General features: G+C 40.7%; 1 protein-coding gene across 1 annotated transcript in view; it reads left to right on the forward strand.

The window, feature by feature from the left end:
- MBOAT1 (membrane bound glycerophospholipid O-acyltransferase 1) overlaps nucleotides 1-25,116 on the forward strand; it is a 56,685-nt gene extending 31,569 nt beyond the window's left edge. Inside the window, exons 5-13 of the mRNA XM_082752453.1 lie at nucleotides 4,095-4,150; nucleotides 7,412-7,466; nucleotides 10,267-10,450; nucleotides 12,124-12,316; nucleotides 15,307-15,410; nucleotides 18,367-18,431; nucleotides 19,794-19,926; nucleotides 21,154-21,305; nucleotides 23,351-25,116. Coding sequence (XP_082608579.1) covers nucleotides 4,095-4,150; nucleotides 7,412-7,466; nucleotides 10,267-10,450; nucleotides 12,124-12,316; nucleotides 15,307-15,410; nucleotides 18,367-18,431; nucleotides 19,794-19,926; nucleotides 21,154-21,305; nucleotides 23,351-23,483 — 1,075 coding nt within the window. The 3' untranslated portion in view covers nucleotides 23,484-25,116. The remainder of the gene's footprint in view (nucleotides 1-4,094; nucleotides 4,151-7,411; nucleotides 7,467-10,266; nucleotides 10,451-12,123; nucleotides 12,317-15,306; nucleotides 15,411-18,366; nucleotides 18,432-19,793; nucleotides 19,927-21,153; nucleotides 21,306-23,350) is intronic.
- Nucleotides 25,117-25,766: the final 650 nt, after the last annotated feature.

Raw genomic sequence — 25,766 nt, forward strand, 5'->3', positions numbered from 1 at the left:
TGAGATGGCTGGAGCACCTCTCATATGAGGACAGGCTGAGTGAGTTGGGCCTGTTTAGCCTGGAAAAGAGAGGACTGAGGGGAGACCTTATCAATGTGTATAAATATCTGAGGACAGGGTGTTGAGAGAATGGAGCCAGTCTCTTTCCAATTGTGCCCAGCAACAGAACGAGGCAACGGGCACAAACTGAAGCACAGGAGGTTCCTGCTGAATATGAGAGGGCATGTCTTTACTGTGAGGGTGACAGAGCACTGGAACAGGTTGCCCAGAGAGGTTGTGGAGTCTCCTTCTCTGGAGATATTCAAAACCCTCCTGGATGCCATCCTGAGCAATGTTTTCTAGGTGAGCCTGCTTGGTTAGATGGTCTTCAGAGGTCTCTTCCTACACCACCCATTCTGTGATTTTGTGGTTCTGTGATTCTGTATTTTACATGTTAACATATTAACATTTTACATATTAACTTATTCAGTATATTATTACTATTTAAAATTAGAGGTTACCATAAAGGCTGAACAGAAATGACAATTCATTACGCTGGTATAGCCAAATTTTAATAATCAAAGTTCATGTGCATATTTAGTAAATGATGTTACTTTTTTTTCCCCCTTGAATAAATTTATTTTTCTTGTCTGATTTTTAATATTGATTCAAGACTTGTACTGCCATGCATTACTCTAGAAATATGTAGAAGGGTGTATTTTTTTATTTCATTCTGAAGAAACAAAAGCAAGTTTAGACTTGCTCTGTGTGTGTGTGTGTGTGTGTGTGTGTGTGTGTGATGAGAAGAGATGCATGAGTCTGCTGGGAGGAATAGAACAGGGAGTGGGTGTGCAGAAGGGGTTGTCCCACATCCCAAGAGGGTGTCAGGAGAAGGGAGAGCTCCAGTGCTGCTATTGCCTTCTTGTGCTGTGCCCTCTCCTGCAGCCAAGGCTTGGGCTGCCAGTGACATCGAGTTAATGGGGGAATGGTAGACAGGTGAGGGGGGGAGGAAGGTGGTCCCTGTTCACCTGAAACCTTGCTCACCTGTTGTGCGAAACATTTGATGATACCTGATGCTGACCTTGTGAAAGATTTAGTGGGTGTCATCCATTGCTCCCATACAGGAGGTTTCTACCTTCCCAAACAGGGTGTAGAATAGATAGGTAGACCTGCAATGTGAAGGTGGCAGGAGAGAGAACTAAAGATGCTTCAGATGCATTTTGTGGGTTAACCTCCCACCCATGGGTCAGTGGTGTCACATTTGATGACGTGTCTTCTCTGGCCTTCGGGCTTGATGGAAGCAGACTGTATGTCCTTTCTGATAAAAGTGCACGTGAGACTCATCTGTTTTGCTGGGGTACAATGTGCTATGAATTAGACTATGAATTCCTAATATAGATGAAAATGACCTCTCTCTTCTCCGTGTTTAGATGTTGTACAGTGGGGGGCCCAATCTTCTAAGTCAAGTGTCTAAATTTAGGCACTTAAAGGCATACAGTTTTGGCTCTGAGCCTGAGGTTTAAAGTTACCCACTTCGATGTTAGCATAAAGTGCTTGCCGTAAGACACACACTACGAATTGAAGTAATTTTAAACAAGTGTTAGTGTTCAACCATAAAGCTAAAGGGTCAAGCACTGACAAAATAAAAAGCTGTTTATTGCATTAGAACTGCTGGTTCACTGAAAGACTCTGTCTCTCCTAAGGATTAAAAAAAAAACAAAACAAAAACAAACAAACGCTTTTTATATAGGCTTAAAGGAGTGGGATTTCTGTATCTTTGAAAGCAAAGTTATAGACTTTGTCTGAACGGGAAAACATACTTTGAGAAATAGGATGTGTAAGGTAATGCTGAAAACAGCTTATAAGGAACTTTTCATAAAATGGAAGGATTAATTGGAATAAAATTTAGAATGACTGTTTCACATTACTGGAGCTGTCTGGAAGATGAAGAAAAGCCATTATTGGATTTGGCCATTCTTTAGCTGTAACCAGTGATCTGGGTAACCAGGTGAGAGATGCTGCACATACCCTTGTGTTACAGTTGTATTCCAGATCTTTGTATACCAAAGCTTGTTCTGGATTTTACGTGCAAGTATTTTTACCAACATTTCAAGTGGAGACTATTGAAACCATAAAAATAGTTTCTGATTAAGAAATTGATTTTGCATGTTCTGTGTCTTTGGGCAGAAAATGCAGGTTACCCACATGAAATTCCATGTGTACTCTTGAAACAGATTAGCCATATTTAATATATAAAAAAAGAGACCTCTTCTGAATAAAAATGTCTTTTTTCCAGTATTCTTGTTTACCATGCTCAACATATTAATTACCTTGAAAATCAGTTTGATTTATCACAGCAGGATAACCAGATTGCAAGCAGTTTATCTTAGCTATTGGGTTTACATTTGATTATAGCAAGTGGGTTGGTTTAGAGAAGGATGGTTTGAAATCTCTTGAAAACCTCTGCAGACAACTAATATTTTAGATACAGAGATCACTGAATGTAATTTTTTTTTCCCTTACCTTGAGAAATTGATGGGGAAAATCCATTGCTTGAAGTAAGGAAAAGCCTTCAACTTTTGTTGCTTCACTGGATCCCAGAAAATATATTACAGTGTTTAAAATAAATAGTTGTACAGTTTGGAGTGATCATCTACATCTCTTTAAAAAAAATTCCCCATAGCAGTGGAAGTCTATAAATAGCAGGTACACAATCTCCTGTTCTAACTTAAGTGTTGAAGACATCATTAATGTTCAAAGCTGAAACCTCTGTATGACTTAGACTGATAATTTAGGACCAAACTGAGAAACAATCTATTGTATTAATCCTCAGAGACAAAATATCTCCTCTGTGGAACTGGTTTTACATGTAATCATCGTAAATTACTCTTTTAAAGTAAATATATATCCTTATCACCCTTTACAACTTCAGGGCTGTAGACAGCAGCATATCTGGGCATCCTATGCTGGTGTCTCCAGCAGCAGAGAGATGGGGAGAGGCAAGGTCAGCAGGTACTCGTCACTCACTTTTCCTGGCATAGAAAATTACTTGGCTCTTCCAAAATTACAAATTTCCTGGCTCTTCCAAATTACAGTTGCTCAATGCCGGATTTGGTGTTTAGGCCTCCTCAGCCCTTGAAAGCTCTATATGGACAGCAATTAGCTGTGGAGTCTTTCCCTGTGAAGGACTGATTAGTTTTCCCCATAGTTCCCCCCTTCTTTCTACTTAGGTACCTCTGAATGCTCCTAGCTGGTCTCTCCTGGGCACTGGCTCCTGCTGCCTTTTTTTTCTATTTCTCAGCTGTGGTGGCTCATGTTTACCCACAGAGCTAAGAAGCTCTGTAAAGCCAGATACTGGTAATATAAGCAACACAACTGCATATAATGGCTGTTCCTCACTGTGTGTTTGTCCCCAGAGCTGCTGGTGCTGTAGCCTGGTGCTGTATCTGTAGCCCAGATAGAGCTAGCCAGTTTTTCGGAAACTCCAGATCCCATGTGCCAAACACTCCCAGTTGGATGGTACATCATGGGCAAGCTGTCCACATAGCAGTTGCACAGCCAAAAAGTGGGGGGAAACTGCGCTGTGCTGACAGCTGTTCTGGTATTTGCACTTTATCAACAGGACTATTCACATGTGGAAATAAGCAAGTGTATTTGCAGAGTCAACATTTGTTTAGGGCACTGAGGAGACAGCTGATAGGAGAGTAACAGCAAGGAAATGCAGAGCTACATTACAGCAGCATTGCTCTATTCTGTTCTACTGTTGCATCCTACAGGTCTTTGCATGGTGCGGAGCACAGTGGACTGCAGAAGCCGCTATTCCTTAGCAGTGTGATTTCTTCTGAATTACAATTTGCAGTGAGGCAGAGTGGGGAGAAATAAAATAAGGCTTTGTGTGTATTTAGCAATTAAAAATTCCAGTGCAAGTAACTGTGGGGTTGTTTTGAACCCAGGCAATTGTCTTATGCCTGAGTTCCTCCTTCAGTTTTAATTGGATATTTTCCACTTGTTGCTAACACAGTTATGCCTTTTAAAGGGATAAAGACATTCAGAAAGAAAGTTGAGAATAATTTGTATTACAAGATGTGTAACTGTTGTTTCTGTCTTTGTTACAGTCCACTGATGATAATTACACAGAAGATCACAACACTTGCATGCCAACTACATGACGGTAAGGAAGGGAATTTTTTCACATATCCTGAAGACAGCATTTTTATTCCAGAGCATTTTGTGGTTGATTTACAGAGAGGATGAGTGTAGTACAGTGAGTTGCTCCAAGTGAAGAGGAAAAACAAGAAATTCCAAGTTTTGATCAGTTTTCTAGGATCAAACTGTCCTTGCAGTAATGAAGACAACTGTTTTCCCCTATGGGAGTTCTGCTTCCTTGGTGCCCAGTTTGGATTTTATCTAGTATCTGTATTCACTGTTTAGATGTTGAAGTGCAACTCTATTAAGCTTTCTGAATCAGTTCTTGATTCTCAAGAATCAAAAGTTGTATCTGATACATAGGTTCAGCTATTAACATTAATGTAACAAATCTGTGCATGATAGCATTAGGATAGATAGGTTATATTCAGTTATATGATGCTGCATAAATTGTGAGAGGTGGAATTCAATAGCATTTTCCCAGTGCTGGGAAAAGCACAGTTGCAGGCAAAATAATGTTGTCTTCATTCTTGCATTGTGCTGTGACAAAGAGTGTTGTTATTTTCTAGTAAAATGCTTGCGTCTAGTACAGTGCAAAGACTAGAAATGCCGGTTGTCATCAGTACTGTTATTGCTTGTCTGCTGATGGTGCATTGTGAACTTCCAATGCCCACTGAATTATAGGCTGTGGGTGACTAAATGAGTCACCTGATCCAGAATTGCTATGATCTAGGATGTAGGTGATGGCCACAAACAAACTGCAGGGTTTGGCATTGTTTTCAAGCCAAGTGTACATGAATGGGTCTGTGTGTTGTTTTCACACTGATGGGCAGCTGAACTCCACCACAACTGGTCTCTCACTCCCCCTCCTCAAAGGAAAAAGGGGAGAAAATACAATGGAAGGGGCTCAAGGACAAGGACACAGAGATCACTCAACCATTACTATCCTGGGCAAAACACATGCAGCATAGAGAGGTTAATATTTATTGCTTATTACTAACAGACTAGAGCAGTGAGAACTAAAAGCAAACTAAGAATACTTTCCCTCCCATGCCCCCTCTTCTACCTCCTGCCCCAGAGCAGTGCAGTGGTATGGAGGCTGTGGTCAGTCCCTGACACTTTGTCATCGGTTGCTCCTTCATGGTCTCTCTCTGCCCCTGCTTCTTGTGGGGTCCCTCCCATGGGATGCCGTCCTTTCCAAAATGATCCTGCAGGGGCTGCCCACATGCAGCAGCTCTTCAAGCACTGCTCCCACATGGCTCCGTACCACAGGGTCCATCCATCCCCCAGGAGCAAACTGCTCCAGCACAGGTCCCCCACGGGTGGGTGGCAGCTCCCCCCAGCCCCCTGCTCCTGCGTGGGCTCCTCTCCACGGGCTGCAGCTCTGGCCCAGGGCCTGCTCCTGCGGGGGCTCTCCATGGGCCGCAGCCTCCTCCAGGCCACATCCACCTGCTCCACCGGGGGCTCCTCCACCCGTGGGGGGGCTGCAGCGTGGAGATCTGCTCCATGTGGGACCCATGGGCTGCAGGGGGACAGCCTGCTCCACCAGGGGCCTCTCCACAGGCCGCAGGGGAACTGCCCTCATGCTGCACTGATCTTGGGGCTGCAAAGCTGCTTCTCACTCCTCGCTCTCCCAGTTGCTTTTTGCCCAGCCATTTTTTTCCCTTCCTTAAATCTGTTCTCACAGAGGTGCAAAGAGTGTTGCTCCCTCTGAATCTGGTTCTGGCCAGCAGTGGATCCCTTTCGGAGCTGGCTGGAGTTGACTCTGATCTCATGAGGGGCAGCTGCTGGGCTCTGCTCACAGAAGCCACCCCTACAGCTTCCCTGCTACCAGACCCTTGTCACATACGCCCAATACAGTCTGTTATTTCTAGCTGGCTATAAGCAAGTGCAGCTTGAAGCTCTGCGTGGGCTAATTGACCTTGTTAACCTTCACAACAAAGTCTCTGGGGCTTCTCTGCCCTTATTATTCAAGCCAGCTAGCTCAGGTATCCCTGTGTGCCACAGTGGTGTGCTGCCTACACGTACCCCTAGAATCCTGAAGGTAAATGAACAGTCAGAAGGGAACAGATAGCAGTGCCAAGCTTGTCTTAAACCAGAAATCCTACAGATTAATTATAGTGGAAAAGGCTCATTACATTGTGAATGTCCATACATGGAGCAGTTGTTCAAAGGGAGGCAGCGTGCAGTTCAAGCATGGGTGACAAATCTCCATTTGTAAAAATTTAATGCAGCTGCCTTAAATGGAAACGGACAAAAAAAATATCCATCCCTTTAAGTAACTAAGTGCTTAATAGTTCTGTGGAGCTCATGCCCTTCCCAGTATTTAGGAACTGAAACAGTGAAGAGATAATGCATAAGAGTAGCTTATAAGCAGTCTTTTCAGAAAATGGGCCATGTGGATGTGCCTTGGTAATTATGGCCGGTGCATTGAGAACAGTAATGTAGAGTGATTCCAAGCCCCCGATCTTGTGAAAATGTATATATATGCATGCTCAGTGTCAAGTGGTGTGACTCATCTTGTGGTCAGTTTTGCTGAAACCAGTGGGATTTCTCACAGTAAGCACAGCTAAGGCTTCAGAGTGAAGGTTTTAAGATATTTGCTATAAGTGACATCTGTTTACACACTGGCCATCATACAAGACTTTTATATAGTTCTCTTGGGCAGTGACTCTGTGCTCTGCCCCTGGCCCCAAAAGTCACATGAACTCAACAGGAGGTTGCCCTTCCAGACTGGACCTTGTAAAATTCCAGATTATTACTGATATGTGTGTTTTGGTTTGCTCCAGCAGCAGGCAGCCAGGCTGCTAGTTCACACTAGTGAAGCTTCTGTTTCTTGAGAGCCCATTTCTCTTCCACTGATCCTCCTGCTGTGAAATGCTCCATTTCTCACCAAGGAGCCAGCAGGAGGCTGGAGCTTAAATGAGGCAGCAGCTTCTGGGAACAGAGGTTTTTCCAGCACCAGACCGTTAGAAGAGGCTGCTGGGGGTTGCTGCCAGTTGGTGGCATTGCGAGTTGCATTGTGTGTGTGGGAATACTACGACTACTCCCGAAAGCCTAGCAAGGGTAAGAAAGGGGGGATGAGGTAAGGAACCGTGATAGAGGGAACGTGAATATACTTGACCTAAAAGTTGGGAATTGAGCTATCTGAAAATTGCTTGTGACAAAGAGATATTGAAGCCTATGGATTTAGGAACTTCCTATCTATGGGATGCAAACATAAAGCTTTGGGGGTGGCTTTCAGTGTTCAGCTTTTGAAAAGATCTAATGTGACTTTTCTGTTCAGGAATAGGGCGACAAGCTGAGGAACTCACTGCTGAGCAAAATCGGCTTGCTGTAAAGTAAGAATTTAATTCACCCATTGATATATGTTTAATTTCATCTGAAGAAGTTTAGTTTTTGTTGTTTAGTTTGTTTATAGTTTGTTGTGTGTTTTTTTTTTTTTTCCTTTTGCAATGTCAGAGGTAACAAGTGGTCCAAACCATGAAAATGCTCCCTGCCTCTTCCCAGTTCATAAAAGGATAAAAGTGTTTCCTGTTTTTTCTATTTGCTTGAGGAATTTTGTTTTTGTAATAGCATTGTTAGTGCCCTCCTTACACAAACTTCTTTGCTCTATTCTCTATTTCTTTGGCCTAGGGCTTCTGCCTTTATCACCCTGTGCTAGTCAATACCACACTTAAGGTCATGGCAAGGTCTCACTGACTTAAATGTATCCTCCATGTGAAACAAAAGCAGTCTTTGGTGAAATCAAATTCTTTATATTCTGGCTAAGGTTGTATTGTGCAGACTTTTTGTCTGTTGTCTTCATTTTACCTCTGATATGCTATTTTTCCGCAAGAGAATACTCTTCCTCTGCTGGCAAACTACTGCATACCAGAAGTCCATTTTTGTTTGACACTTTAAGTACTGCTTTTCTTCACCAAAATTCCCAGTGAAATTTTATTTTTCCTATCTCCCTCCATAATATTAGTACTTCAAGTATTAGTCTTTCAAGTTATGTGACTAATCTTCTCCTTTTTCACAGGGAGACAGCATATTAATCACGTGTTCAAGCATCTTTTTTCCTTTCTTGTCTCTTGATACAGATGAATTTTTTTTTTCAGAAGAACTAGGATTACTCTCATAACTACTTTTCACCATGAAGTGAATGTTTAGGGCCAAGGAAATTGTTTCTAAGGCAGAAGATAGAGCCCTCAGAAAATCTGCCTATGAGCTTCTAAAAGGAAGAAGAGAGTAGTTTCTTGAAAAGCAAAAATTCTGTAGGGAGACTTATATAACTTTTGCTGTGGCCCATATGTTTTTGCTTGTTTTTCAAGCTCACAGCAATAATGTTCAACTGCAGTGGGCCCTTGTGGCCATATGATTAATTCTAGTCAAATTCTCACCAAACAGGCTGGTCCTTTTTTTTTTTTTTTTTTTGTACAGTAGATGAGCTCACAATATAGAAGTGTATGCCAATAGCTCAAGTGTTGGTGGCAGACAAATCATAACTGAGGAGTTCTAAATCCCCTTTGGTAATGCAGCCTTTTGTCTTCCCTCTGTTCTTGGTCTGTTTTTGTTTCTTACTCATCCTCTGTACATTCCTTCGTGCACTGCTCATGTCTCCCCACCCACCCACGTGCACAATCTAAGCTGAAACTAATGACTTTATTTTTACTCTTATTTTTATCTTACTCTCAGAAGCCCAAATCACCATCACAATTTTACAGAACAGAAAGATGAGCCTTACCCCAAATTGTTTGCTGCATCTTTCTGTGAAATGTTTTCACCAGACAATGTATCATTCAGACACTAGCATCCACAATGACCAGCAGAGTGAATGCAGAAAATCCTGGCTAAGCTAACTGTTTATTCAAACTAATTCCACTTCAGAATAAAAGTAGACAACAGCAGTTGCTTAACTGTTGCTTAATTTTTCTGCTAGAAAACATAGAAATTTATGTTTTAGTCTGAAAGAATTTTAAGTAGGTTTTGGTTTATGCATGTCCACCTGTATCTTGGACGGGAGAGTCCTAAAGCATTGTGCCTTAGTTCCTGTTCTCATTTTTGGGGAGTCCTTATTTACTTTGGTGACTATTAGCACATTAATGGAGAGCACTGTGTATCTCACTGCTGAGTATAGATATTGGTGTTTTTCTGTCATGTAAATAAAGCAAGCTCAGCACTTTAGAAACTACACTAGCAGTGAGAGGCCTGCACATCTTTCTTTTCTGTTCTACTAATCTGTTGCAATGACAGTGAATCCTCATTTTACATCTAATGGTAAAACTCCCACAGGAACTTGTGGGTTATACACTTGCAAAATAGAAATAGCAACCAAGATGGACTTCGACTTTCTTCTTCAGATGTCTTTTGATTTATGTGTGTTTTTTTTTTTTTTTTTTTTCCCCCCCCATACTTCCTTTTCCTGTCCATGATGCAATACACACGATTACTTCCTTTATTTGCACAGAAGGACGGAGTGCCTCTTCATTCTGTTCCTGTGTGTCTCACATTGCACTTCCCATTTTTCAGAAGGCTGAACTGTGCTGGCAGCTGCTTTGAGAAGGGTGGCTGAGAGCTCCTCTCAGGCCTGGCAGTCGGTGTCTCAAAAGCTCCCTGCCCTATAGTTTGCATAACAACACAAAGTATTGCATTGAACAGCTTGGCTAGGCTGGTGTTACTCAGCCTGTGGTCTGCCAGCCGTTACTGGTCCATGACTTACCAGGCAGGTGTCCAAAACAGCTACCAGATTCTTGCTGTTGTTACTGCTGGCCTGGCCAAAACGTGCAAGTCAATTTGCTTGAGAGTAGATACTTAGATTTATGACTAATTTAAAACTGCAATGCTTTTAGTAATAAGACTACAGCTTTTCAGATTGGTAGCGTTTGTTCACCTGTAGTTTGCGCACTTCCACGTTGCCCTTGTTCAGACTGCCATCTGCCAGACATCACTGGGATATGTGAGAGGCTGTGATTCATCTTTACCCCCCAAAAAGATAAAGTAAGCTTTCATCTGGGGGGGAGGTGGTAGGAGAGAGTTGAGGACTGAAGCAGGCAGTACAACAAAAAGTGTTTACTGAAGCCTTTGCTGTGTTTAACGTGTGTTTTTTTTTTTGTTTTGTTTTGTTTTGTTTTTGTTGTGCGTGGATGATTTCCCCAGGACAAGACCGTCTTTACTGGAGTATTTAAGCTATCTCCTCAATTTTATGAGCATCATAGCTGGGCCTTGCAGCAATTATAAGGATTATATAGCCTTCATTGAAGGGAGGCATGTGCATATGAAACTATTAGAAGTGAACTGGAAGCAGAAGGGTTATGACAGACTTCCTGATCCTTCTCCAACTGTAAGTTTTAAAATGACAAAGATTGATTGCAAAGGGCAGGAGAGTACAGCTTTGTACAGGATTCTCATAATTAAAAATGAAGAGGAAAACCCATTTTTGGATTATCTTGCCAGTAAATGTTAGTAGTGGTTTTTGTTGTTGTTGTGTTTTTTTTTTTTCCTCTGTGAAGTGGCTGCTGTTTTTATCACAGGGTCGGGGTGAAGGGACTGGTGTCTTCCCTTGAATTCCCCAAATGTATTTGGCTTGCAGAATGGGTCACTGGTCAATGGGTGTCCTTTGTGCAGCAGTGGGAACATTCTGCAGGTTCTAATAACTATCAATTGCAGTTCAGCTCCAGACAGAAGAAGAAAACAGCACATCTGTCAGAAAGAAAAGTCAAATCCTGCCTGTAATGCAGAATACATTGGGCGTACAGGAATTATTGCCCATCAGAAACTGTAGTGTGCCCAGGTGCTTTGCAAGGCAATTTCACTCTTTAAAATTACTTGGGGGTCATTTTTCATGTACAAGGTTAATAAGTGCAATACTTTTGTTTTATTTTTCAATACTATGTAAGACCTTCTTATAAATTACCTTATTGTAAGACAGGGTAACAGTGTGAGAACCAGATTCTTCTCTCTTGTCTTAAAGTGACACTGAGCGCATAGTTTTGTGAGTGAGTGCAGTATGTCTTTTCTGAGGTTGAGCATCTGCTGCTACATATCTGATTCCTGTTTGCATACAGTTGTATTTCTACTGACTTCAGTGGTGTTACTTCTGATTTACATTAGTATTACTGAGGTCAGAATAAGGCCCATCTTGTGTTAGATGCAAGTCTGCAGAGAATATTAAAATTTGCATTGTACCCATTTTAAAATAATCACATGTTAGTTTATTACTGAACGTGGAAAAGGTATAAAAAGAGTACTTGGGATCCAAAAGTTCATTGTTGTTTCAATAACGTATTGCACTTTTACTGATCTTCTGAGAATGCACGAGTCAATTTTTACATGGTATCCAAGTGTCAGATTTACCTTTTTAATTATGCCTGTATCAAGGAATGTTTACTCCTGATGCTTATTTGAAATGAAGCTTTTAACTACTGACATGACTGGTGATAATTTTGATATATAAAAAGCTAGAGAGCAGCAATAGAAGTGAACATGGTGCTGCAGATACCCTATATCACGGGAAGTTACACATGTTGTGTATGCTTTTTTGGCAAGTGTTTTTTAGCAAGGCACCTGGATGGCAGCTGAACAATAAGGCCCACTGTTGTACTGAATACCGAAGCTTTTGGCTTCTACGAGGAGCCCAGTCTTCAGTTCCAAGAGATGACAGTACATATAGGAAAGCTTTCTCCTTTCCATTTTGCTTTTGTTTGTTAGTTTGTTTCCTTTCTCATTTTAGGACCTCCACTAACTGCTGTAGGAATCTGGGGAAGATCATGGCCAATTTTGACTATAAATTCTCACTTGCAGCCAACTATAGTTAGTTCAATAAACTACATTAGACATAAGGTTATACTGTGGCCTTTTCTTTGTCACCCTTTCTAAATTAATTATTGTCAACTTTGTCACTAGCTTTATTGGTTCTTGAATCACATACTTTTTGTATGCCATGAGCACTGGTATTTTCCTTTCCCTTAAGCAAATGCTTCTAATGAATATTTCACTGTCATTTGTCTTTTTCAGGGAGCAGTGATGTACAAGCTGTGTATCACACTAGTATCTCTTGTTTTATTCTTGACACTTACCAAGAACTTTCCTATGGCATATATTATTGATAATGAATTTCTTGATAAAACACCCTTCTTATCAAGACTTGGTTACCTGTACGTTGTTACACAGGCAGCAAAACCTAAGTATTACTTCGCGTGGACGTTAGGTAAGTCTGGCTGCTTTACTTATTTTTGTGAGTAACAAATCAGTTCATAAATGGGGAGGGGGTTTGGGGCTGAAGTAGTGGGAAGTAAATGAAATAAAATAGTCCCTAGACCTGTAGTTCATCCAGGAGATAAACACGTCTTCCTGTAGGCAGTGTATGTAGACAAGTATGTTATGATGTACAGACCTCTCTCTTGTTATGAGACATCTTTAGCACATGCATCTATATTAGAAAGTTGTGGTTCTTGTGGAGAACTAAAATTAGGCTTTGCCTCAGAGGCACTCTGTGGTCTTGTGGAGGGGCTAGCCTTGAGTGACCAAGAGAGAGGACTGGAGAACCACAGGGCAGGTGGGCAATGAAGAAGGCTATGGGATGGACCCAAGAATCTCTGCAAGGAAAAGGAGCAGAGATAGAAGAATGTTCATTAGAAAGAGAAATTAAAAAAATAATAATAAATAATATTTGATATTGGAAGCCAGTTAGACTGGTGGTCAGAATAATCTTTTAATATTTGCCTACTTCATTTTAGCAGTCACTTCTCCTGTCTATGTGTGAGGAGTCAAACCCTTCTAGCCTAGGTTGAAAATTGAGTGACTGTTTTTTTTTTTGTTTTTTTGTTTTTTTTTTTTGGTGCGTGTACAAGACTTTGCATGTAGGGAGATCCTACAGTGATATATACACCCAAAACTGAGAAGGGTGTCATTGGGATGGGATGGAAAGAACCAGGAAAATTTGTTGTGAGGCTGTAATTGAACTGCAGGGAGTAAATCAAGATGGATCAAGAAAAGAACACTGAGGACTGGCATCTGTAGGATGGGAAGGGCTTTGGGATAAAGAATTGTTTGCTCAGGAAGTTTTTTTAGAGGGATCCAATATTAATTTGTAACTTACAAGTTTTCCAGTGTCATAGTTAACTAAAAGACCATTATCAAAGAGATATCTGAGTTTGGATTTGGGACAGGAGTGAGCGAGCCTTAGGGGCTGCAAAAATATCTTAGAGATGAGGGGTTTCAGGAAAAGCATACATTGCATGCTGGTGGGTAAGGTCTCTGTTCCTCATGTTACAAATCCAGGCAACAAAACAGCAGATGTTTTATCCTTTTACTGTTTAGCTCCCTGTGGCATGGCACAAGGCACTGTAAAAGTGCCTGCTGAAACTGCTGATAAGCACTTCCTGCTCTCAGAAGAGGACAGTCATGCCATTGTGCGAGAGCCGTGCTGCTGAATTCCTCCAGATCCGTGGAAAGACAGAAAATTCAGCTTCTCCTTGCAGTAGCAATAGTCATGGGAGCATAGCTGCAAACTTGACTCAGAGCTACTGTTGAAAGCAATTTGGAATTGAGCACCTGCATCCAAGGGTTTGTGCAGAGCAAAAGCAATAAGAGCTGTTCAAGTCAACAGGGGAACCTCTGGTGGACTTTGTGGAGGTTGGGGTTTTGCAATTAATTTGAGGGCAGGAAAGTTGAGATGCTTTTATGCCCAAATCATGCTGTTCTGTAGATGTCCGTGTGTGAAGCAAGAGGCCAACAGGTCTGCAGTGTTGCTGTGCCCCTGGATTTCTCATTTCTTGCATTTACCAGAGAAACACTAAGCAGTCCCTGCTACCCTTTGAGCAAGGAGGAGCAAACCTAGGAGTCCTCTGCTCTGGTGTGACAGTCTCTTTCCAGGCATAGTCCTGTGGGTCTTGCAGCTTGCTGCTGCTCTCATAGCAAGACACTGTCAGGCCATACAGTAAATTTTAGACAGGTTTCTTTTTTCAAATAAAAAATACATGGCGTGATCTGAAAAATGGGAGACCATTCTTTCCATCAGTAAAATCTAGCTCATTTAGTAAAGTGGAAAGTAAATGGGAAGTTTCAGATTACAGAAGGCTGCTTATTAATTTATTTATTTATTGCTATTGCTGTTAATTAGGTTCTCTCTGTGATGTTCTGCTTTGGGGTTTCTCCATGCAGTTGTGCCTAAATTTGTAGCACTTACAAAGCAAAATCAGTTTCCAGTCTCTGGAAATAAATTCTGACCTTTTTAGAGCTTGGCTTATTCCAGGCTTGTATTTTGTAATCAATCTAGAAGGATAAGCTTTACCTACCTACCTGTATTTTGGCTTTCCTTTTTCTTCCCATCTCCTCAGTGGCGTCTGCATCTAGAGATAATGAACCCTTCCTGTTTTCTTGGTATACAGGGAGAGAATTTCTGGCAGGGGCACATTAAAAGCATTATTTAAGACCTGATGACCAGATGGCTCCCAGCCAAGGCTGAGAGGGGAAATAGTTGCCCAAGTACCCTGAGGAAGAGCAAGAAATTCATTCAGCCTGTGGAGTTGTGCTGTGCTTCATTGCAACAGCAAGTGGGAGCACAGCATGTGAAATGCCTACTGTTACCCAGGCTTTTATTTGCACATGTAGTAGTTAAGTCTGTAACTGCAGTTGCTCAATATTTGATTTGTAGAGATGGTTGGGTACTTTAGTGAGGCACTGAACAATGGGTTTAAGACAAAGGCTTTATCTACCAAAGTATGAATAAAAGTCCCAATTAAAACAATCATGATGTAACCCTTAGTCAAAATGGTGATCGTGTTGTGGAGACATTACAGCTTTTCTGAATTCTGGGAAGTGCTGGGACATCCTGATATCCTTTTGAGGAAAATACTAATTACGTATTAATAAATATGACAACTCTTTTACATCTATCTCCAGTGTAATATAGGTATGGCGAGAATAATAGGAAAAATGATTTCTATTCATTATTATTTTTATTTTATTTTATTATTTCTTCTGTTAAAGGAGTAGCTCATCTTTCCTTTTCAGGAAGTGATTCTCCTGTGTTGCCATATAGCAATGCCCCTTTACTAAGAGGAAGCTTCTTTTTGAAAGAGAAGTTGCTAATTACTATACAGATGGCTTGAATGTGTGTTCAGTGACATACAGACTTGTAAGAGACGACGGCTCCTCCATCAGTTTGATTTGACCCATTTTGCTTTGATATTGCAGCAGATGCAGTCAACAATGCAGCTGGTTATGGATTCAGTGGAGTTGATGAGAGAGGTGCTTTCCGCTGGGACCTGTTGTCCAATTTGAATATCTGGAACATTGAGGTGAGTTAAAAGAGTGGCTACATTAGCATAACAGGCACAGAGAAATTGCCGTGATAACGGGGAGACTGCTAGAAGGAAAGTAAGTCCATGCCACCAGGCTGCTTCTCTTTAATTTGAGAGGTTTTGTGTTTTATCTATTGGGCAGATAAATAGCGTCTGTCACACAGCCTTTGTCATGCTCTGTATTCAGGTTGCATTTGTAAATAGTTTATAGAAGGCTAATAAATGATTAATCAGATGTTTAATAAATGAGCAGTCAATTACTGTAGATTGTGGCTGAGTTCAGCGGGTCAATAAATTGCTCGCAGCTATGATTCTTCACCATCTGCAGTGTATTGCATCTATCTGCTTCTTGCAGCGTTCCCCTTTCGTAACCCAGCTGAAATATGTGCTGGTAGTGAAAGAGGCCATCACATCGATAGGCATTGCACAAACACGTGAAAGAGTTTGGGTCTCTGTGTATAGCTGGAGGGCCTCTTGTAAGTGGAAACAAGCTGGGGTGCAAGAGGTAACAGGTACAAACCGAGTAACCTGAACAGGATTGGCAGGGCCATGTAGATCTTACGGGGTGGCTGATCTGGAGCTCTGTTCAGCAAACCACATGATTTCTCAAACCTTTGTCACACATATTTCTTGTGACTGCAGCATGCTTTTAACATCCATTAGTCTTTTGTAAACTATGTTAGTGTTTTTTTTTGTTTGTTTTTTTTCTGAAGCAAGAGATGGCCAGTATGGTTATTTGTTTGCTCTGAAGAATATTCTCTGAGTGCAAGGGGGATGTAAAAATGTTTACATGTCTAAAACTGCTTTCTAAAGGCTTATTTCCTTTAGAAATAAGAGGAACTTTCCCCAGTAATTCGGTAGTTATCCTTTTAAAAGGAAAAGCAGATGAAAATAACAAGTTAACTGCTTTATTGCTGAATGACCTGTGATGAAGCAAGTGTGCTTCAATAGCTCTTCTCAAAAATGAAAGGGCCCCTGTAATTATTAGTTGAAAAATGTTGAAAGATGCGAAAGCTGAAAGTATATATGTTCTCACTTTCTCAACATCCTTTCTCTGTTTTTTATCTTAATCCTCATTATACATCTCTCCTTGAGTAGTACATAATACACATCCCAAAAATGCTTTTACTCCTCGATAGCAATAGCATGCAAGGTTCCACTCAGAGATCTTGAATAAATACCTAATTCAGTTTCAGGGCAGGAAACAATTCCTGCCTAGATGGGCTAGGGCAATTCCTGTATGAATGAGGATAGTAAAGTGTAGGCAGTGCTCTTCAGTAAAGGCAAACAAAGGAAACAGGAGCCTTTGCTGTCCTCTACCTGCTGAACTGTGGGCTCTACAGAATTTTTTCCTTCAGATGAGCAACAGAGATCAGGGTGGAGAAATTGTTTCCAGGAGCATAAAGCAGAAGGGTCATACTGGCCTCAGAAGTCCTGCCAGGAGGGATGATGTACTGTGGCTTTCCAAATTGCCCAGTCTTATCTGAAAGAGCATCTGAGTCAGCAGGGAAAAAAAAACAAAAAACAAAACAAACCAAAACACCAGGCCTCCATTGATTTGGTCATGTGTGCAATAAGAAGAGAGACTACAGAGCTTCATGTAAGCCTTGAACTGTTCCTGTATGCACCAACAATTCTGGGACTTAAGGGAGAAGTGTGATTGTGCAGTGCATTTTGAGCAGGATAGCCACTTTCATGTGTAAAACTGCTAAGGGTTGGGAAGTGGAGTGCTAAGTGTGCCTACAGTCTAACCTGGACTGTAGGGGTTGGATGAAGACAAGCATGTGTCAGGAGTTCTGAGGACATTAAAAGGACATGGGTGGCTAAATGTGTGGGGGAGGGCTTGAAGAAAACCTTGTCGGTGTGCATATTCTGACAGCCAGTGACCAGTTTCTCTCTTGGTAGAGTAATGGGAACTTAAAGAAGGCCAAAAGAGAGTGACAATATTAGTTGGAAGAGAAATTATATTTTTCTTGGCTTCTCTTGGTGCAATCGTGCAGTAATGCTATTAAAATGTGGCAGTGCTGCATTGGGAATTGCTAATCGTTTTTAACTTTTTAAACAGAGGATGCAGTGCCAATCATCAGTGTTCTCTGTGAAAAGGCAAAAGTATCTGAATATTCCCCTTGGAAACTGTTCTCTTTATTCTTTCTGGTTGGTGTGCCCATGCCTTCAGCTGATAGCACAAAATAATGTGGTTTCATTGAATCAGTGGAGACCAGTTATTTATTCCTGCTTGATGAAAACACCCTGGGAAGTTTCTGTCAGCAAGCAAGGAGCAAGGGGGAGCGGGAACAGGGAACTGCCAGAGGTGGAGTTGGCCAGGATTAGGGGAATTGATGCTTGACAGGATTGAGCAGTCTCCTCAAGCTGAGGGAACTGATTCTGTGAGGAGGTACAGGTAGTTTCCCCAGGGCCCTGGAGTCCACTCCAGTTTCTCAAGCTGGATAGTGAGCTGAAAGTTAGCTTCTAAATTTAGTCCTGAATTTATTTTTGTCCATGTTTTTGCAATTTTCCTCCTTCCTTCTCCAAATAATAACGCATATCTTTTAGTTTTTATAACGCTTTGTTTTAATAGCACTCTAGGGAATCCCAGACTGTGTAATGGGTGGCAAGATTTCTCTTCCAGAAATGAAGCTGTTTATGAACTGTGGGAAGGCCAAACGTTTAAAACAAGAAAGCTCTTCAGATTTTCCGTAATTTGAAAAATAACCAAACATTGTGTTTAATTTTACAAAACAAAGCAAGTGCCGAGTGCTGGCAGTGAGCAATCAACCTAGTTAATGTCCCTCCCAAAATATATTAGTGTAATGATGGACTGTGGCACAATCTTCACAATAGTTAGCTACTAGAATAAATATCTCCCTTGTATTCATTCAGCTTCTCTAACTTAAAATGCAAGTGTTATTTTACAGGTTTCAGTGCTAACGTTTCATGTGAACTTCTTTCTTAGACTGCAACAAGTTTTAAAATGTACATTGAAAACTGGAACATTCAGACAGCTGCCTGGCTAAAACGGTAAGTGGGATGAAACAGCAATTTGCTTGTGAGACCCAAAAACTTTAGATGGCCTGAAAAAATGCTGATGGTGAGTCTTATCAATGTATAGTCTTTTGTTCTCTCTAAAGGTTGGTGGAACACAGTGGGTTTTGATGCTATGAAGTTTTGTTGTTGCAAATGTTAAAATGTCCACATTTTATATACGAGCAGAAAAGCCAGAAATGAACCATTCAAATCTTCCAAAAGGAAAAGTAACAGCATTTTGATGGCATTTTTTAGGCTGGTGTCTGCCTCCATTGTGTTTGCTGTAATGTTTCATGGTGCTGTATTATGTTTCCCATGCATATTATGACCGGAGGCAAGCCTTGTTGTGTCGCTAGGATCCATTTCATTTAGAACTGGGGAGAAGTCCGAATCTTAAGAGCTTTGGTGTAGTCCAGTTTGGTGTTATCACAAGAAGCTTTCTACTGAGTCCTTGTTTAGGATATGGAGAAGAGAGTTGTTATAGCATTGAGATGATCCGATTTTAATCTGTCTGATAAGGCTTATGTAAATATTAGCTTAAGTTCAGTTTTTTTAAATGGAACTGTGTCCTGTTACTTGTTACACTTTTTGGCATGATTAAAGCTCAGTGTACAGTCAGTTAATGCAGTGTCTGAAGTGTAGGCACAAATATATCATGGTTATTGTGACTATTTTTGTTGTTAAATGTTATCTTATTATCCCCTATTTTTCATAATTCAATTGATGTTCCTGGTAAGAAATACATTTTCTCAACTATTGTCTTTGGAACACAGCATCTCTGCTAAAACTCAGATATCCAAATAGACCTGATAATGTATTCTTGAACTGGTATCATTCATTTCCGTCTTTGGAGTAAGATTTTGGGCTGCAAAACTTAGCAGGAATCCCCTGCTTTGCAATAGCTAAAGGCACTCCCTGTTGATCCCAGCATCTCTCAGATAACAGTGCCTAAAAATACTTCTGTTCACCACTAAGGGGTGTGGTGGTGTCTGTTGGTCCTTCTACTTGCTCTTGATTTACCATCAGGGTTTTGAAGAGTAGTGTGCAATTCCAGATTAGAAGTCTAAACTTGAATGGGAAGTCTTCCCTGCTCTTTGCCATTCTATTTATTTGACTGCTGAGAGCAGTGGGAATATTTGTGCAGGCACTCTTTGGATACTCAGTGCATAAAAGCTTGCTAACTCTTTCCATCTAACCTTCCATGTTATCAAAGGGAGAGCACCTTACACCCCAGACTGTAACCGAGGCAAGATGAGACCTGTAAGAAAACAGAATAAGATGTTAACAGCTGAGAAGGATTTGCAGTTTCAATTGTTCTGCTGTATTCAGCTTCTTGTTTTGTTTTCCTCTTCACAGTGTTTGCTATGACAGAGCTCCTTGGTACCCTACAGCCTTAACATTTATCCTGTCGGCCCTGTGGCATGGTATCTATCCTGGATATTATTTTACATTTCTCACTGGAATCCTTATCACACTCGCAGCCAGAGCAGTATGTACCTTTCATTGTTCTCTTCCAAGGCCCTTTCTAGACGTTATCGAGCTATCAGCTGCAGGGACCACCCTGGCACAGTCAAGCAGCTTGTCCCTGCTGCGAGCTCTCTTTCATGCCTTTGCGGGGTTGATGTTCACTGAAATTTTGTTCTGCATTAATGCTAATTAGAAAGAACCCCCAACAGTTAAAGCCAGCACTAATTCTCTGCGTGCTGCAATACTGCCCCTGGCTGTCAGAGAAAACATTGCTTGTGAGTGTATCGTTAGGTAGGAGTTTGGGAGTACTACTGGCTGTGTCTGTGCAGTCAAATTAGCATGGTGTTCAAGGTTAAGCTAGAGACCAGACTTCTGCTAGTTCATGTTGCATGGATGCTGACTTGTAATTAGCTCTGGGTCCACTTTTTCACAGTAACTGTTATGGGCTGAGCATTAGCCCTAGCTGGAATGCTGTCATGTGGATGCAGTTGATGGGGTGAACTGGGCTCTGTGTTTATGGAACTGGTCTTGGGTAGAGCCACCAAAGGCAAAACAGCTTTCATGTCACACTGAGGCTGCATTTATCACTTGTGCAATTTATCCTTCAGGCTGAACCAGCTAGTTGGTCAGGGCTGGGAAGCCCCTCTGTTCTCTTTCAGCATTTGAATATGGATTAATAACCAGGTCTATCTGAAAGGTGAATTAAGCTAATGGTCAGTGTTAGCCCCTATGGCCACAGCAAGTTGCTGAGCATGCTGTTTTAACACGTGCTTTACCTCCTTTTGTGAGGATCCATTTCACAGATGTGAAGTTAAACCTAAATCTGTAGAGAACTGACCAGCTATAAACACATACTTGTTCATATAAAGTAACTTTGTTTCACAGTTGAAAAGCAGTAATAAATAAAAAAAATCAAAAAATAAAAATGGGAGGGAGGAAGATCAGATCATAACAACTTCCCTCCTCGAGGTTATTGTCCAAGATTCCTGCATGAGAGTCTGCTCTGCTGATTATGGCAGAGGAAATTGGGCCACTTCTCTGTTTACCACTGATTAACTGTGGGATCTTAGATATGACAGTTAATGCACTTCTGCCTGCCTTCCGACTCTCAGTGCTTTCAAAAGGGTATGTAAACTTTTTGGTGATAACGCTGATAATAAGTGCAATACATATGCTGCAGTATGCTTGCGTGACTTTGCCTAAGAAGTGAATTTATGTAATTTTCTGTTTACTTTTCCTTGACATGCAGATAAGAAGCAATTGCAGACATTACTTCCTCTCATCGGTGCCTCTCAAGATAGCCTATGACGTTGCTACCTGGGTTGTCACTCAACTAGCAGTTTGCTATACAGTTGCACCCTTTGTAATGCTGGCTGTTGAGCCCACAGTTAAGTTTTACAAGTAAGTTCTCTCCTGGTTATGGCACCTCAGACCAGTGTGGCTTTGTTAAATAATGCAAGGCATGCTGAAAGGCAATTGGCATTTCATCAGATCTGAAAGGAATTCAAACAGGATATTTGATAACGTAAGGAGCGATTTCTGTACTCCTGTAACTTAATTAGCTAGTAGTGCCAAGTAGGAGCCCTTCTCTCTTACTTCTCAGTCTTTTTGCGTTGTTATTTAATCTGACTTTTCACATACTCAGCTTCCTTTTTCAAAGCAGTCAAGTCTCAGCCTTTAGCAGTGGTGAAGGCTGGAGAGGTTAAGAACAATGTGAGTTGACAGTAGGAAGGACTCAGTGAGACAAGAACAGGTTTCCAGCTGCTGACTGCACGGAGCAGGAGAGGTGACTGATCAGCAGGAGATAAGAGGGTACCTGACAGATTATTACCTCTTGAAATCATTATGTTTTTCTTTTTGTGTGTGAATATTTCCATAGGTCCCTCAAAAATAAGTGCAAATAAGCACTGGGTTTGCAGAGTATATTGAATATACTCTAGTAAACATAACTTGAAATAGAGAAATTCAGAAATAATTTAAAAAGGGAGACTACTCTATATGGCTTTACTTTTCTTTGATTCTACAGTGAACTGTCAGAATAACGGGTTTTGGTCAAGAAAAAAGATGATTCATTCCTCTAAAATAAAAACATTAATCTGATAGTCAAGACAGCTGCTGTCAGTAAGTCTGTTTGAAAGGTTTTTAATTTTGACCTTTTCTTTCCTTTTTCTTAAAACATTGGACTTCAACACAGAAAACTTACCATATAGAAATGACTCCAAATCTTTCCCAGTTCTAGTAAAATGCTTTCCCAGTTACTACATTAATATCTATTTTTCTTCTTTCAAGGCAAAAGTAGTAAAGAGCAATCAGAACCAAAAGGGAGAGAAAAGACTAAAATACTAAACTCATTTATAAATTTGCCATGTGTGTAAATTTGTTCCCTTTGTGCTACAAGAGACAGTTCCATGTTTCCATGTGTATATATAAATGTAAGATTACATTGCTAACTTTAAAACAAAAGAAACAAATATGTGTAAAGAACTTGGTATTACTATGCCAGTGTCTAAGAAGGGAGAACTGTTACTTTTACCCAGATTTTGAGCAGAGAAAATGATTTTCCACCCTTGCCCAAAGCTGGATCATCACCTTAGTATTTTTTTTGCCCTAGTGAATTTGAACTTAACACCTAAATGTAGATAATGTTAAGCAAGGAAATTGTAGGCTTCTGGACCAGGGAACACTTTCAGAGCACCAAGCACCTTGCAAAGAAATTAAGAGCTACGGTAAAAAGTATAAATGAGACCATACAAAAGTGCATTTCTGTAGTTAATAGTTGGACCTTACTGTATCCAAACCGGGTCCTCAACAAGTTGCCTCATGTGGCTAGGTTAAGTATTTTTGGTTTCTGTTCAATCCTGTGTATACCAAATTATTTGAAATAAAAATATTTGATATCTAATATGATATCAAATTAAAGTGTCCCTGAGTAGTAGCCTTCAAAAACAAGATTCTTCTGTAGTTGCCATTATCTAACCTTCCTCAGATAAGAGGTGAACTTTTGGTTTATTTCAGATTTCAGCATTTGAAATGATTTCTTTCTTTCCCATTCAGTTGCTTATTGTTGCTTTTTGTTTTTAACTGATACAATTTTACGTCCTAAGTTTGAAGAATTTTTCTTCAGAATGCAGCCTTGTATACTCTAATGTTAAAAGAGAGATGAACTGAATTAAGTCTAGAGTTAAATTATGTGAGTTTATCCAAGCTGTCAGACTTTGGATTCTAGTGTTTGCTGATTGATTCCTTGCCTCATTAACATCCATGGCAACATTTTCATTGACGCATAGGCTGCGTGAGAATCAAGGGTTTATTTTGGTCCTTACTAGGTCATGTTCATACTTTCTGCATTCATCCCTTAGCACTAGATTCTGCATGGGCTTATTAAGGCTGTACAGTTCATCTTATTACCAATAAAAATGTAATATTCTCTTTCTGCTTTTTTCTAGGTCCATGTATTTTCACATGCACATTCTAAGCATCCTGGTGTTGCTCGTGTTACCAATCAGACCTCAAGCCCGGTCCGTAAGAAAGCCTCAAAATGAGGCCATACAGAACTCTGCTAAAAGCAAAGACAAATGATATCTCCAAAATTGCCGACGCTGGGAAACAGTCATATTGGAAACAAAGAAGAAAAAAGGGAGCAATGGGAGTAGAAGTACAAGACAAGTGGCATTTCTATCGGTTATCTTAAAATCTTATTGGATAGGGCAGTTAAGAGCCTGAAAGACTGCATTTCAAATGACTACGGTTAACAGAGATTTACAGGCTATGTTTACAGGCTCATGGGGCATTTTGATTTTTTTAATAAATATTTTTATGAAGTGTTTTTATATATTTAAACTTTTTCACATGGAGAGGCATTTTTGCCCTTTTACAGAAATATACAATTATTAATCAAAGAATCTGGTGATTAAAGGGACAGGAAGCAGCAAGCAAAGAGCTAGATCAGCTGCCTGATAGTCTGGTGCTGTGGGTGGCTGGCAGGAGGGTTTTTTTATATCTTGGTTGAGGAGAGAGATGGTATGAGTAGAAAACCATAGAAAAGAGGTTGCTCAACATGCTGGTGCTGCCTTCTGCCTGCTTTGTGCACAGGGTTTTCCCCAGCAAACCCCAGAGCAGGGACTGCAGCCTGAGCTTGGCAGCAAAGGTATTTCACATTCCTCGGAGTCGCATCTGCTGGTATGAGGGCAAGACAAGTCCCTTGGGAATAGGTGTCTGGGAACACTGTCAACTGCCTTGGCCAAAAGCTAAAGCCAAGTAAAAGCAAAACAAAAGGGGGGAAGAAAAAGTAGTAAAAAAAAGGGACATACACCCTGTGGTCTGTAGAGCTGTGCTTCTGTAATGACACAGTGCTCATTGCTGCGTCAGCCTTTGCAGTTTTAGAGTGATGCAGCACTTCCATCCCAGTATGAAAATAACTGAGGAGGTTTAGAGTGTTACAGGTTACAGTTATGAGTTAAATCTGAAAAAGGTTTGTAATGCATCAGACTTTTTGGTACTCCAAAGCATCCTATCTTGTGAAGGGATAACTTTCCAGCAGGATAACACTAAAATGAAACCTGAACAGTAATTATGATAGCCATAATAAATAATTCTGTACAAAATAAAGATTGTGATGGGCTATGAACACAAGAGTCACAACTGAGTCCTTGTGCAATCTTGACTGGTGATTTAGTCTTTCAATGCAAGTTTTTCTGCTTGTAAAGTCCCTAGCTTACAGGGATGTTGGGAGTTTTAATTTCTAAGGACTTGTAGTATTTTGAGATAACTTGCTGCAAAGTACTGTCGTTAAAAAAAAAAAAATAAATTGTTTATTTGTTTTAATCCACTCACCCCAGGAAAACAGACAGATGGGACACATCAACAAAACTAAATAATTAAAAACAAAAAACTCTCACCCTTCTCCAGGAATGTTTTTCTCAGGATTTTGTAGCAGCAATTCTTTTGTTAAGGTACTGGTATTTTTTGATTCTATAACTGATGTGTGATTGATCAAAGAATCTGCTGTTTACTGCACTCTGATTTTCATGTCAGATAAAATTTTGCAGAATCCTAATGTTTTGGGAGGAAAAAAATCAGCAAAACCAAAACAAGTTTAAAAAATGTTTGATTTTATTTTCTGTGGTGGGAAGACTTTGTCCTGTGACCACCTCATGATTTAGAGTATTGCTCATGGAAGAGTTTATTTGGTAATTTATTTTGAAGGCAAGATGGGATTAAAAGATTGTTCTGAATAAACAAACCGCTCTGCGTCACTGCCTGGCATTATTAATGAAAGTCAAATGTGAAAATGGGTGAATGAATCTGCGCCTCATAGAAAAGGAGCTGTTTAGGTCTGCTAGATTTTACGGGATAGATGTGCTCTAGACCATGCTCCTGTTGAAAGAAAGACAAGAAAACACCCATATGTGTCTGTGAAAGAAGGACCTGTCCCTAACTTGGCCTGTCTCCGGTTTATCCCTGTGTGTTTTTTTCTTCCTTGATGTACCTGAGTTGCATCTTAGGCACCTAACAATTAATTCGGAGAGTGGCTGTGAGAGCTGTGTTGCCCAATGGAGCTGTTCCCTTCCCACTGGGCTAGATCAAACCTTGGCTGCTCCTTGGGTGAGAAAGGAGATTAAAAGCATTGGCAAAACTCCCTCGGATACTGGCATATTCATATACTCCAGCCTTCAGCAAGTCTGCAGAAGGCAAACGTTTCCATCAGGTCATCTTTTTAGCACCTGCATCGGAAAATAAATGCACTTTAAGGGGTTGCTGGTTTGTATCTGGTGCTCTGTGCCCTGTGATCTGTATGTACAGTGCTCATGCCATGGCCTGCAACCTCTCCTGAGCTGAGTGCCTAGGGAAGGCCAGGCATTG

This window comes from Aythya marila (assembly GCF_965140915.1).
Source record: "Aythya marila genome assembly, chromosome: 2".
NCBI lineage: Eukaryota > Metazoa > Chordata > Aves > Anseriformes > Anatidae > Aythya > Aythya marila.